Raw genomic sequence first — 15849 nt, 5'->3', positions numbered from 1 at the left:
TATATGATCGTTATATGATCGGTAGTGGCCGTTAAGATCGTTAACAAGAAATATATCTTTTGTGTATGTATGTCACAATTCAATTGAAAGCATAAGAAAATATATTTGAGAAGAAACAAAACTTCGATTCTACAGTGCATAGCATCACTACTTAACACATTTCATAGAACAAACAATTTTGACTAAATGCTTGCGTGATCAAATTGCAGGAATTAGTACAAGGCAACAATACTCTGTGTTCAAGCTTTTATTTGCAAAAGTGAATAAACCACTAAGTGGAAAAAGATTACTAACTACGCTATTAGAAATTTTATAGGATGCCGTTCATTGTCGTTTCGGAATTTCTGTCTTAATTAGAACTAAAATCAGACAAAAGCAAACAAATTTTAATAAATAATAGTGTCACCTTTTCGGCAATGTACACATTATCTTATTAAGGTAATGATACATTGCCCAAATTGCGACACCATTATTTATTAAAAGCGATTTGTTTTGTGAGATTTTGTTTTAATTAAGGTAATAGAAATTTAAATTTATTTCTGCCTTCCTGAGGTGATTTTAAAAGTTGCCATTTTTAGATTCCCCTATCCTCTCAATGTTTGATAAAGCGACTTTTGTTTCTAATACATTTCGGTTGCCATAGTTGTTTCATGAATCAAATACATCTTACGTGATGTGTTCTCTCTTTTTCTCGTTTCTTCTATATTATTTCTGCAAATGAATATTCTGAGAAACAAACCACAGAGACGATTTTCGAAAGTAGGACTATATACACTGAGAAAGCAAATCGATAAACTACAAATCCGAGCCATTATTTCACTGATGCTGCAAATTTGAGTATCGTTACTTACCTAATCTTTAGTTCTCTGGTTAAAATTAGTAGTATGACACAGATTTTTATGCAGTTGTCCTACTTCTGGAAGTATGACGGTCGCATATTCTGCAGAAATCACGTGGAAAGATGCAGGCACATGGTAATGTTCATTATGCAAACTGCCAGATTATTTTCACTACTTTGATTTTGTTTTAAAAGAACTGTCTTCTTTTTTCAGGCTTATGAGTGGTGGCTGAACGACATGTATCTGAATAACCCTCTCCCATTGCCTGTGAATTCCAATCCTGGGATGGTTTTTCCACCTCAGGAGTTCAGGAGCGTCCATGATCAGATTCGATTCGCGGCAAGATTAATAGATGGAGTTTTGCAGCATAAAAATATCCTTGATAGGTAGGTAAAATTACTTATTTGTCTTTAATATTCAGAATAGCGAAGCCATGTAAAATATCTACATAAATATGTATCGGGTAGACAACTAGTCTTGAAACGTCCTTGGAAGTTTAAATGTAATTAATGCTTTTATTGTATATGAAGCAAATATGAATATGAAAATCGTTTCACAGACTCTTTAATACTACTTTATTAACAGTGCTATCAGTCCAATATAAAGCATAATTTTTCAAATGACACTAAACCAGACCATAACAAATTTCAAATCTACATGTTAAATGTAACTTACAATATCATTTATTACTCAGTGCTTATAAATGAGGACGATACGCTATCATAAATATAAGATCTTCTGTAGGATTCTCACAATGCAAGTGACGCAAATGTAGGACAGTGCAAATTGAAACATCTTAATGTAGAATAAAATTATAATATGACGCATTGGTGCACCCTGAAGTCCTTGGGAACTTACTCATCACAGAAATTTCACGAAAATCATAGGTATTCTACCATTTATCTACTCACATAGGGGAAGAAAAATAAAACACTGGACGAAGAAAAAAGTGTTTATTTACACCACATATATATTTATTGGTTTTTATTTAAATGCTCTTTGTTCAGTTCAAGCTCAGATAGATTTTCTAAAATGGATGAAAAGTATTGTAAAATGAAAACTCAAACTTCACCTGCCAAAAAAAAAAAAAAAAAAAAATCAAAAAAGAAACTAGTAAACTAATTTTAAAATTAAACACTATGAAAATATGCACTATAATATATAGTAATTTATTAAATTACAGCCACGTATTTATATATATTGGAACTAATTAATGGTCAAACTCTTTGTAAACTGCTGTGTGTAAACTATACGCAAAATAAACAATTTTTGCTGTCAAAGCAGTATCTAAAGTGTTCAAAGTAATTGACAGGATCGTAAGAAATAAAATATCCAATTCTTAGCAAATCCTTTTACGATATTTTGAATGTTTCATTTTGACTGTTAGTACTCAAAATACACCATGGGCTTTTAAATAGATCTCAGGGCTAGGAAGGGACATCTAGCGGTTTAATTTTCCTGAAATACATCGTATGGATTCGATATCACAATTCAAAACTATTTAAATTTAGAAACCAATCCAAATTCTGCTAAATAAATGCTTTATTCTAATTATTATTATTGGTAGTAACATGTGTAATAAATTGGTAGCTCAGAGAAAATATATTATATGGTAACCATTTATTTAACTTTGTAATAACAGTAAGTTTATGTAACTGAAGCGTATCGTAATAAGAATAGCAAGAAGATTTTATTGTACTATTTTCATGATTCTATATTAATGCAACCATTGCATAATTAAATTTAATTTAAAGTAGCAACGAAAGAAATTGAACATTTATAAGAATAATTATAATGAAGATTATAAATGATGAAAAAGGATTTTCGTATTTGAGCTACTCAAGTGAAGACAATGGTAAACGTTATTTTCTAAATTTTGAATAAACTGGAAGAGGTAGTCCAACATTCCAAGCAATATAATACAATGGCAAATTACAAAAAGCTTCCCCTGATATCTGTAGGTATGTTTCTTTTATTAGCTAACCTATATATTGTTCTGTAGTCCGCTCCGAACTCATGTCACCTAATAACTCAATTTCATTGGAAGTGGCACATATCGTTGTCTTATCCCGAGTTGGTCATTTACTTATACGAATATATAAAGTGAAAAGCTTTCTGGATATAGCGCTACACAGGTATTATCTGTCAGGAAAGTAAATGTACACCGGTTTCTTGAGTCTGGAATTCCTGCGCTCCATCCATAGAGAGTATGAGAATTAAATCAATCAAATGTTTGCTGAGGGACTAGAAGAAAAGTCTAATCTGAATAAGACATTGCAGAGGGGCACAAACTATGAATACGAAAAGTGCATAGTGTAAATAAAGGGCAACACCAAAAGAGAAAGCCAGAAACAGCTGCTAAACGGTAAATAAAGAGTAAAAATTGTCGAAGTGGGAACATAAAATACAAATACAACAAATATGCAAACAATTAAGCGTTTACGAAACAACAATCTTGGTGTAGTGGTTAAGGCGCTAGATGACAAATCCAGAGAACGGCGGCTCGACTCTGCTCCAAGAAGTATATTTTTATATTTTTTTAAATAATGCATACAGCACATGAAAGGTGGTAAAAGAGAGCGTATTGCCGGTTTAATATGTTAAGTGAAAACGAGTTAAAAATTTCGGTGAAATTTATTAGAGGAGTGAGACAATGAAAATGAGGAAGCATGTATATTTAATCAGGGGTTGTATCAGAGGGTGGTGACCGGAAAAACTGGAAATCTTAAAGAATTTCACCCATGTGAGTCTTTATGATAGACAAATTTCTTCAGAAATGTGCGTATTGCAGAGAGAGAGAGAGAGAGAGAGAGAGAGATGCTCCCGGAACTGGAAGCATCCGGAATTCCGTGGTGCCTCCATTCAAATCAACGAGATTACAAATATACGCTTACATAATAAGAATGCCGAATACAAACAGCCATAAAACAGCAAAGTAATAATTGCAAGCGTTATCACCTAAGGTTCCAAGATCCGAACAACATATCACTAATATCCCGAATGCCAAATATTGTGACTTACACAACTCCCCCTCTCCCCAAATGTGTCTTGTGAAAACAATCACAAATTTTGGGATGAGGGACCATATTGAGACTACAATATTAAACTATATAAGTAGACTTTTAGCAGATTCGTATTCAGTTATTTTTTTCCACAACAAGTTTTATTGATATTCAAGACAGCAAAAGGAATATATTTGTGAACGACAAAGCGAAGTTATTGCAACATTGCGTTACACAGTGAATCATGCATATTACACTCGTGAGTTTTGCCGTGCAGACGCTAGCCACCGAGGCACGCTGAATAACGCTTGAAGGAAGAAGCGAGGGCAGATAGCGATACAGCGAACGGAACAAGCAATGCATTATAGACATTTCATGAGAAAAAAGAAAGATCCCTCTTTCCACACTTCATGCTGTAGTTCTAACTTCCTTTTCCCCATCAAAGTTACATGCCTAGACTATAATACAATTCTATTACACTTAATCCAGAGCCTCCAAACAACTTTGTTCTACGAAGGGAAACGTAGGACACTACACTTATAGATATACCATACATAGACATTTAAGTAGTAATAGATGAATGCAATTAACCCCACATAATATCGATTCTCTAAATATACACTGGTTTCAAACAATTATATATATAGCAAACATTCAGAACACCATTATAACCTATCATACGTTAATTCCACTTCACAAGTGGTAGAATGAAAACCGTAGACTGACCGTGGAATGAAAACCGTAGAAAATAGAATGATTTTTTCAAAATGTAAATATTGCAAATCAAAATTTTATAAAATGCAAATAACGTGTCTAAATGTAAAAACTAATAGTAATTTGCCTACTAATATTTTTCTAAATATCATATATAAATAATTTGTCAACTAGATATATGGCTCTACCATATATGCAACATGCGTATTTGCACGGGGTTACAGAATCTGTCATAAGTATGTTATTTAAAATAAATATTTCTTGTTGGAAACAGACGTCATGATCATGGTAGTTAAATTTACTAAGCTGATTTTCTATATGAATACTACATTAATAAATTGTTTAGGTCGCAAAAGTTTAAGTCACATGGTCAGTGCTAAAGCAAATGGTAAGATAAATCCCAGACCAAATATCTTGATTGTTGTCAAATACAAGAACTCAATTCTCGAACTTTTGTCCCCTTTGGTTAGTTACCAGAGTTCTGATATGAAAGCTTCTCTTGTCTTTGACGCAAATAAGATCGTTATTATTGAAGGTGGAAACAACTTTAAAGAGAAATATCAAATGTACAAGGAAAATCACGAAATAAAGAAAAAAAGAGCTAGTTGCACTGTAATTGCAAACTGATATGTTGAGATTGAGTTCTTTCAGATATTGATTCTTTGAATCAACTCGATATTGAATTCTTTCAGATGCGTTTGCTTTATATTTCACTAACATAATAGATTAATATTTAAAGATAGAACAGACAGACAAGATTGTATTTGTAGTAAGTATTTAAAGCTTTCTGAGTGCGAGTGTAGTTTTCCTCCCCTTCGTTGTTCATGCTGGAGTAGCATACTTAAAATCGTGACTCTTAAGATTTGCTCTTTCTGGAGAAAGAGGTAGGCGGCGAATAACGTTATTGCACGGGCGACAAATTGCCTAGGGCCGGCCCTGATGATATGTATACTCATGTCCAAAATGATTGTCGCATATCTATAACTGTCTTCTTGTAAGAATATAATTTGATAATGATTTTGCGGGATACTTTTAATACTGATGCTACGTGTATAATCGGAAAATGTATATTTGTGGTGTCAAAGGTAAAGAATTATAAATACGAAAATGAGAAAGAGTAAAAGGAAATGTTGCTAAATGGAAAAGAATGTTTTATTTTCGTTTTATTGCTCTTATTTACTGCTGCTTTGACATGAAATTGCCACATACATGTCTTTGCCGATTATACACATATCAACATTATAAGAAATAGCAGGCAGGTTCGTTATCAAATTATATTCCTACAACAATATATTTATAGACATGCGACAATAATTTGGACATGAATGTGCATACAAGACATGAATATAGGATGACATAATTTAAAGTAATGCAGGGTGTTTCAAAATGAATATTAGGGTTTGGAAACTTTTTAGTATCTATTACAATTAACTTATTATCAAATGAAAGTGCAACTCGAAAAGTTATGTACGCATGCATGCCATGCATTGTTTCCTCTGTCTGCCGTTAGAAAGAGCAAGTAGCAAAGATGGAGACTAGAGAGCAGAAAGCTTTTTGTGTTTTAATTTTGCAAAGACTGAATCTGTAGTGACAGTGCAACCGTCTGTGTGAATTGAATGTTTCGTGCCATGTGGCGGAAAGTTTATGGGCCTTTCTCACCTATCGATTCAATGTGTGCCGTGTGACGAATGAAGCTCACATGGAACAGTTGAAGCGAAAACTGTTTGAGGTGTTCTTTTATTTAATGCATTATTTATAACTGTACGTAAAATGTAATAAGTACTACGAAGACATAAAACCTCAATATTCATTTTGAAACACCCTTCATTTCTCAGCAACAGTACTGGACTAAGATGTAAAAAGGAAAGAAAATGTTCCATATAAAGTGATTGTTTACAACAACGATATTATTATTAGGCTATAATTACTAGAACAACACGAGTTACTAGTCAAAAAGTGTAATCAAATGTACAATAAACCTTTTGGACCCAGGTGGCCAAAGTGGCACATACGGGTCCACTCCTGTATGGACACTGATTAAGATATCGAGATATATATTTTTTTGGCAAATACGGTTGGACCATAGTTTATCATTTTAGTTATTTTTTCTTCTGTGTATCGAACGTTCTACTCAAATTTCACCCAAGTCAGAAATTTGAGAATTTTCGAATTTCGAATTCTCTTTATTACTTTTCCCTTGTAGCTTCATTCGTTGTAGAGAGACCTCCTTAAGACTTGTCAGGTAGATACGTCGGATAGACACCTAATTGTTGACATCAATTGGACGGGCCTGCGCGCAATGTTGCCAACTGTGGAAATTAAAATCTTCTTAAATTTGGGCAAGAAAATCGAATTTTTTTTTATAAATCCATACCTATACGTCCGAGTGCAAGTCAACTTACGCCAGTCGAACATTTGTCCTTACTAAACAAACTCGGGTACATATGGTTACAGTGGAGTAATTAGGGGACGCACGAACAATTCGGATTTAGGTTCTAACTCTTGGTTTTCCCCTACTTTTCTGTTTATCGAAATATATTTTTGGTAATTAGAAGCCTTGTTTCTTAAATATCGCTATGATACTTGTAGGATATATTAGTAATGTATCAGTGTTTATTTTAAGATAGTTTTCGTCTGTCTGGTAGCAGTGTTACCAGGTACGGAAAATTTTAATTCTAGATTTAAGGGGGAAATTTTGGGAAAATTACGTGTTTTGTGTATTATGTTGCCTATATCGAAACAAACGTACCAGTATCTGAAAGTTTTGTCTTTGCCCTTCACAACGCACTATAGAAAGTTTCAACAGGATAGTTAGGGGAAGTACAGTTGAGGTTTACAGTAGACCTTGTTCCCTAAGTAGAAAGATAACTGTTTTTTTTAGGTAGAATAAAATATTTTTTAATAATCTGATTATTTTGTTAGATATCGTCACAATACTTGTAGGATATATTAGAGGGATACCCAAACTTATTTTAAGATAGTTTTTGTGTGTCTGCTAGCACTGTTGCCAGCTACAGAAAATTCTAATTTTCGATTTTAGTTGGAAATTTTGGAAAAAAAAATCTACTTTTTCTCTATTTTTTCCCTGTTGTTGGTTACATTCAAACAAACGTACCACTGTCTGAAAGCCTCGTACTTAGTCTAGATAGTGTGCCATAAAAAGTTTCGGTAGAATAATTAGGGGAAGTACAGTTGAGGCTTATATTAAACCATATTCTGTAAACGGTAAGAAAATTGTGAATTTCTGAGGTAGAATGAGATTTCTTTTTAAATCATGCTTAGTTTGTTAGATATTGTCATGATACTTATAGGATGTGTTCTTGGGATACCAAGGTTTGCTTTTAGGTAGTTTTCGTCTGTTTGATGGCAGTGTTTCAAGCCAAAACAATTAATTCCCTTTTTTTGGTGAAAAATTCAGCGAATTTCCATTTCCCCTCCTTTATTTCCCTCTTGGTAGCTACGTTGGAGCAAATGTACCACTACCTAAAACCCTTGTCTCCATCCTGCAGAACGCACCATAAAAAGTTTCAATAGGATATTTATAGAAGCTGTAGCACCGGCATATCTCTTGATTTTTGCTTCTGAGGCGTAAAAAGTATCAAAATTTCATGTGTACGGAAACAGAGAATTTTTTACTTCTCTCTTTGAATGGAAGCCAGCGACTTCAGGTTTTCACTGTACCTTGTCAACGCACTAAAGATTTTTTTAGGTGACTTGGACCCATATGGCAACAGAGGTGCTAGATACAAAAAGGTCTTGAAATTCGGTTAGGGATTTTTTTTGTAAATTTTCACCCTTACATTTCTCTCAGTAATTTACCACCCGCCAGCAACACTACAATGTAGGTTACACCAAAAAATAGCCACATTCCTTTTCTTACAAAAAAAAATCTTAACCATATCAATCGGGTAAATTGTTTTTGAGCAATAAGTCACTAACTGATAATGTAGGAAAACACCAAAAATGACCTGGGTCCGAAAGGAGTAATCACACGATTTTGCTCGTATAGGTACAAATAAACAGACGATTTGTAAGTTACGAGGGCTTCGACTCAAGTTCAATTGATTATTTCAATAATCTTTAACATAAATCAATATGTAGTAGTTGCCAGAAAAAAAAACAGATATTTGAAAAAAAACATGAAAAAACGAAGTTTTTATTGAAAAAATACTTCACAGAAAAATAACCGCTTTTTACAACAGTAGGGAGAAGAGAGGTGCATACGTAATTGTAATGGGAGAATCCAATGCAGTTGTGGGAGAAAAAGAGGAAGGCAGTAACATAGGCAAATATGGTTTAGGAGAAAGAAATGAAAGGGGAGAGGGACTAGTGAATTTCTGTAGACAGAATTCACTAGTCTAGTAATTGGGAACACTTGGTTCAATCAGCAGAAGAGAAGAAGATATAAATGGAAATTACCATTAGACGGTGGAAGATATCAAATAGACTATCTTGTAATTACATACAGGTGTCAGAATAGCTTAAGGAACGCGAAGACCCTTCCCGAGGCTGATATTTTCTCTGATCATAATCTTGTGCTGGCCAAACTAGATATTCAACTGAAAAATATAGACAGAAGAAAAGTAGGTAACAAAGTATTGAATACTGAGAAGTTAAGAAACGAGGAAATAAAATTTATTTTCGTTGAAAAATTCGAAGAAAAATATTCAATCGAGGAAAGAATAGGCGCAGATAGTAACGCACGGTGGGAACATATTGAACTTAGCTTACAGCAGGCTGCAGAAGAAGCAGTAGGTTACCGCGAAGACAAAGCGGCAAATAAACCATGGGTTACAGACCAGATGTTGCAGAAAATGAGGGAAAGGAAGACGTGGAAACAGATTGATACAGAAGAGGACAGAAAGATGTACAGAAAGTTAAATAATGAGTTACGGGGAGAAACAGACAGAGCGAGGGAAGAGTTTTACAAAACAAAATGCGAAGACATAGAAAAATTAAAAAGAGTTGAGAAATATGTGGAAATGTATAAGTAGGTGAAATCTATGGAATTTCGGAGGAAACAAAAGGGTATTACGATAGCAGTAGAAAATAAGAATGGGAAGGTAGTCAGTGAGAGAAATGAGGTCATAGGAAGATGGAAAGAATACGTTGAAGACTTATATGAGAGTAGGGATAGCCCGTGTATCCTAAATGTTGAAGTAGAAAATAAAGTAGGCGAGGATGATAAAGGATTTATTATTCTTCGGGATAAGTTTAAAAAGGCTATATCAGTGATTAGGAGTGGAAAGGCAACCGGGATAAATAATATACCAATCGAATTCATTAAAAATATAGGAGACAAGGGAAAGAAAGAATTGTTCCGACTATGCAATGAAATTCATGAAACAGGGCAGTGGCCAAAATACTTCCTGAAGACGATCATCTGGCTAAGAAATCGAACCCAAGTAATGTGAGGATTATAGAACTATTAGTTGCATATCTTCTGCAACTGAAATTCTGCTCCGAATACTGAACAGAAGGTTATATGGAAGAACAAATGAAGAAGTTGAGGAGGAGCAGTTCGGGTTCAGAAGAGGTAAGGACACAAGAGATGCTATCGGATTATTAAGGGCTATCGGTGAAAGATTTATAGATAAAGGGAAAGATTGATTGATTGATGGACTTTTGAGTTTTACGTCCCGTTCAGGAGCGAGGTTATGAGACGTGGACCTACTGATTAACGTGAAATCCGAACCACATGAGCTCCTGCCGTAAAGGGAAAGAGGTGTATGTTGTATTTATTGATCTAGAAAAGGCTTTTGACCATGTAAATTGGGAATTGTTGTTGGGAGTTCTAAAGAAGATAGGGTTGGAATGGAAAGATCGAAGTCTCATAAGAAACTTATACATGAGAAACAACAAGTAAATGTTAGGATAGGGGAAGGACTGACAAAAGAGAGCGCAATTGGAAGGGGAGTTCCACAAGGATGCTGCCTCTCGCCAACACTATTTAATGTATATTTAGAAGAGATAGTGAAAAAGAGTTTACATTATGATGACAGGCATTTCGGTAGGAGGTAGAATGATTAGATGCATAAGATTTTCAGACGATATGGCGTTTGTTGCAGAATCTGAAAAGGAAATCAACAAAATGTCAGAAAATCTGAAGATGAGCTTTGAAGAATATCTGATGAAAATAAATGTTAGAATGACAGAAGCCATGGTGATTGAAACGAAGAGGTTTGTGTCAAATATAAAAGTGGGATGGAAGCAAATAGGTCAAATGAAAAATTTTCGATATCTGGGTAGTGCTCTTAGTAATGACATGAAGTGCAAACGTGAAATAAAAGCATGGATAGGAATAGTGAAAGAAGCCTTTAGGAGAAAGAAGAATCTGTTTTGTGGGACCTTGAATAGAGAGTTGAGAAAAAGAATTATAAAATGCTTTGTGTGGAGTGTTGTACTGTATGGGGCGAAAACGTGGACATTACGTAAAAGTGATGAAACATGACTGGAAGCCTTTGAAATGTGGGTGTGGAGAAGAATAGAAAGGATTAGTTGGGTTGAGCCGAAAACGAATGAGTGGGTGTTAGATATGGTGGGGGAGAAAAGAACACTTTTAGATATTGTTAAAAAGAGGAAGAGAATCTGGTTGCGACATTGTCTAAGAATAAATTGTTTCATGAGGTACGTCCTAGAGGGTATGTTGGCGAGAAAGAGAGGGAGGGGGCAAAGGAGACTACAATTAATGGATGATATAAAAACAGAAAGATCATACGTGAAGACGAAGAGGGTAGTGGAGGACCGTGGAGCATGGAAGCTTCTCAGCTGTTGAAAGTGACCTGCCTGTAAGGGCAGAAAACCTATGATGATGAATAAGACAAATGGTACGGCGATGATGATGATGAGCACACACTGTTCGTTCGGTAGTCAAGTGCTGTAGTTCTTGACTCACAGATACCGTGACAATACGCCATTCTTGTATTAGTCTATACGCCTAAAGATGTAACTTCTGACATTATTCGAGGTCCACAGTGACACAGACAAAAATTTAGGCACTAGTCAGTGGATGATGTCGCGGAAAATGAATTATCTCCTCCGGGAAAGAGATATAGTCTCCTCGTCGTGATGGTTCGACAAAATTTACCACGTGACGAGGGCACAATCTTCTCGTCTGAAAGTTGATGGACGTTTCCCCCCGAGATGTAGTAAACCAAAGGTTTTAAGGGAACCTTATCCGTTGCAAACGTTAGTATCGTGTGTATAGAGGTGTTTGCTTCCGCCTTACCTTATTGGAAGTTCGTTATCTTAAGAGTAGAGACTAAAGCTGAGCGTATGCGTAATTTGTTTTAGTAGGTAGTTCGAAATGCTCGTTGCACAGTTGATAACTTTTCATATTACACTCTGTTAATTTTGGTAAGGGTTAATAGGATCATCTCACGTATACATAGGTTATACTCAGACACAAGAAATTGAAATTTAATATGACTATATAATTCAGTCACTTTTACCAGTTATAATATTTAACTATGAAAAACAAAGAGTGACTCGAACATCACGCTGTGGCTATGGGATATAGAAGTAATAAATTTACAAATCGTGACAAGTTTTGCTGGGAGCTGTCTGAAACAGGATGACTAACAAAATCTATATAACAGTTAGAACTTGTGACGCAGCCGGACAGAATTGAATGTTATATTAAAACACTTGGGTATATTTTCAGTGAGGAATAGAACCTATCACCTCTGAATGGACATAAAGATCTAACATTAAAATATTATTGTCTAATCTTGTTATTAGAGCTTTGATAACCAGATGAGATCCTTATTTTTTAAAAAAGAAGTGTTATCCACAGCATACAGAGGGAAGGGAGAGACTGACTGAATCAGGCTAACTGATTCATATTATTGTTAGCTTTGCTAACTTGAATAACTTACACTAAAATTACAAATTCAACTAACAGAACATATTTGCTTCATCAGATACTGTCTGATGAAGCCAATAGTTAGTTCGCGAATCTGTCACACATTTATTATTTTATAAATAAACGTTGCTTTGCTCAGTGAATCTGGCTGTTGGGAGATAGCTAGAGAGTCTTAGCTAACATCTGAGAGAATTTCAACGGAGCTTGTAACTCTCTTCCGCATACGCGTGTTGAGGGAAGACAAAAGAGAAAGAATAAATCAAACACTTAGGCTGAATAAAAATAAAACCAAAATGAAGGAACTGAATTTTGTTGGAATAGGAATATCCTTATCGCGTGTGCACTTTAATATTCCTTTTCTTTAACGCCTAAGGTCTAGCGTTATTTAACTAATTAGCAAAGCTAATTATCAGAAGGCAAGAATAACAGTGGACAGATGTAAAAATTTTCCTCATAAAATAACAGGGAAAATTTGCTCGCTACATTATACTTAAATTTTTTTAAATTTCTCCGTAGTTGTTTGGGGGAAACACTGAAGCCATTCCTAATAAGGGAGAAGGTGACATGAAAAAGTAGCCAAATACGAATAATGTTAATATCGAATTCATAGTTTTCGTTGAGTTAAGTTGATTTTGAGTTTAACATCCCGTTTCAGCAGTGGGGCTATATAAGACGTGGACCTACTGATTAAAGTGGAATCCGAATCACATAAGCTCCCGCCGAGAATCGAACCCGGGCCTTCCACGCCAAAGGCGCGTACGCTAACCGCTTAGCCACGGAGGAGCCTTCGGTTTTCGGTTTTTCACCGAAACGATTTCGGTTTTCTCCAAACTCCGGTTTCTCCGGTTTCGGTGAAAACTTATCGAAAACACATAAAACTATTTCTGTGGAAATGGATTCGTTTTCCGGGGAACAACGAAACACCATTCTGGTCAGAAATAGAACAAATTTTGAAAAAAAAACGGAATCGGTTTTGAAGAAAACCGAAACCGGACAAGGTAAAAAACCGAACCGGTTTTTCTAAAAACCGAAAACCGAAAAACCGGTTTTTGTGCCCACCACTAATTTTAAGCCATCATTCATCTACTACATTTTATTTACTAAAAATATTTTCCATGCAGCAAAAGGCCATTTCACAGTGAAACATTAACAACATAAGAACAAACGTTTTCATGAAAACTTGCCAAATTGTGTATTAAAGTTACCCCGGCATTCGTATAGTGGGACTGCAAAATCACTAGTCAGAATGCCTGGTATCGAAATTCGAACCTTTAGACTTCCAATTACGAAGCGTCAACGCTAACCACTAACATACGTTCGCTCGGCAAATGTCATCAAATTATTTCTCTGTAATTATTGTTGTAAACTGTTTATTATTTTCATGAAGCAAAGAGTGAATCTTCTATTTGAATTGAGAATTATCCCTCCTATTCTGTTAATAGACAACTTATAGTTTTCGTTCATTGTTTCTATCTATTTTCTATATATTACTTGCAGAGACTATTCGGAATAAATGTTTTATTATAGTAGTGTTAAATTAAAGTTTTGCCATATCGTAATTTAATTTCAGTTTGTATAAGTTTTCCCTTCTGGTTATGACAATGATTAGAAACAAAGTCTCCTCTTCTTATACAGGGTTGTCCAAAAGCAGATATACAGTCCCGTACTGATCAACTCATTCCTTTCTATATAATTTTTATTGTTATCCATCAGGTAGACTTAGTTTCTTAATTATTTGTTCTTAATGTCTATTTACTTATATCTTAAGCTCGGAACAGCCGAAGCAAATAAACCTATAAGCTAGAATGTTATCCTTGATCAATGCAGCGATGTATACTTACTTTTGCACCAATCTGTACAATTCTTGATAATTGTAACATTTTTTAAAGTGTACATTCTGAATTATTTGGAAATATGTAAGTTAACTAGAATGAAGAGGATAATACTCAGGAATATAATTAGAACAAAACATTGCTGTTTAATGAATTGACGGAGGATACATTAACCAGCTACTTTACGCAGATAAGGTAAGATTCGTTAACTTGGTAGACGTATATATAGAAACGACTAACACACAATGCCTGATCATATTACGCCTGACCATCTTAGAGACTTCGGAACTATGAACATCGGTTGTCGTTTTCAATTATTTCATATGTTACTCCTAAGGTGTGGAAGGGGGTCTTAACCTTACAGAAGTCTGAACTTAAAACCAATCGGAACTGTTACCAATCAACTTAGAAACCCGAAAGCTATGGATTCGTTACTATTATCAGTCATTTCCATTAGTGTTCATGTCACAATTTCACATCCTCATTCAGTGTGCTCAAAAGGTCTGAACTTGAACTTACAATGTCATTGGAAGTGTTACTCTTTATCTAAGTGACCTCGAAAATTATGAATTCGACAATAATATGGGTGTTTTTTTTATCATTTTTAAATTTATCCCTTCCGCTCACACAAGGCGTGCTAACAAACACAAACGGCATCAAAACTTTATCGGCGCTGAAAACTAATGGTTCGACACTATTCTCTGTCGATTTCGATACGTTCACGTCACTGTTATGCCACACCCTCGGGTGCAAATAGGAGCTTATCAGATTCCGGCAAATATCGTTTATTTGTTTAGTCCACTATTTTCATTTTCAGTACCAAGGCAGTATCAGACATAGAAATATAGTTTATTGTAAGGTCTGTAAACTTGAGTCCAAAATGAGTCTCCTATTTCCAAAGTTAAACCTTAGCCGTGTATGCACGAACAAGAAATAATGTCTTAATGAGAAAGGCAATAACACTCCTGAGGCTCAATCTTCTCTCTGTGGATATACTTCCTGACATACCAAAAACAAAAAGATACAATGATTTAAACGGCATGACAAACTTGTTGGCATTTGAAGGCGGCGCTCCAAGTTCCCTGCTAGCAAATGAGAGGGCTGCAGTATTGCCACGTTTATTTTGTACACATTCACTTCAGTTTACGCATCGGGTGATTTACCATTCACTGCGTGTTTTACTTTTTAGTATCATTTGAATACGAGTACTTAAAAAAATAAAACAAAGAGTTCAATGATTTTGCTGAACAACAATATCAGAATGTCGTTCGGATGACCAGGTTCAAAACCCCAGAAAAGCTACCTTGGTTGAGATACTTCAATGACCGTTCCTTATTAAGTTAAATGACCAGGTAATGCCGGAAGCAATTTCCGGATCACTTCTTATCTTTGTGATAAGCCAGTTGACGAACTTTATACCCTAATAGGAATGTTATTTTTTATAGTCAGTGGTTTTAATGTGCAGTCCTTATATTCGTTTCAGATGGAGAAAAGAAAATCAGTATGCAACGCGATTATATTTCATTTCAACACGCTTGACTTTTCTAACCTTTTTTCTTTATTTTGTTTATTCTATAAATCGCAATCTGTGGTTGCTC

At 34.9% G+C, this 15849-nt stretch overlaps 1 protein-coding gene across 1 annotated transcript in view; it reads left to right on the top strand.

Moving 5' to 3' along the window:
• Window positions 1-15849, top strand: part of LOC145661049 (vesicular acetylcholine transporter-like) — a 2637391-nt gene that overhangs the window by 1026518 nt on the left and 1595024 nt on the right. The window contains exon 4 of the mRNA XM_081726491.1: window positions 1053-1225. Within this exon, the coding sequence (XP_081582617.1) occupies window positions 1053-1225 (173 nt within the window). The remainder of the gene's footprint in view (window positions 1-1052; window positions 1226-15849) is intronic.

Source organism: Thermobia domestica, chromosome 1 (genome assembly GCF_964235325.1).
Source record: "Thermobia domestica chromosome 1, izTheDome1.hap1.1, whole genome shotgun sequence".
NCBI lineage: Eukaryota > Metazoa > Arthropoda > Insecta > Zygentoma > Lepismatidae > Thermobia > Thermobia domestica.
This window is presented reverse-complemented; position numbering and strand designations above follow the sequence as displayed.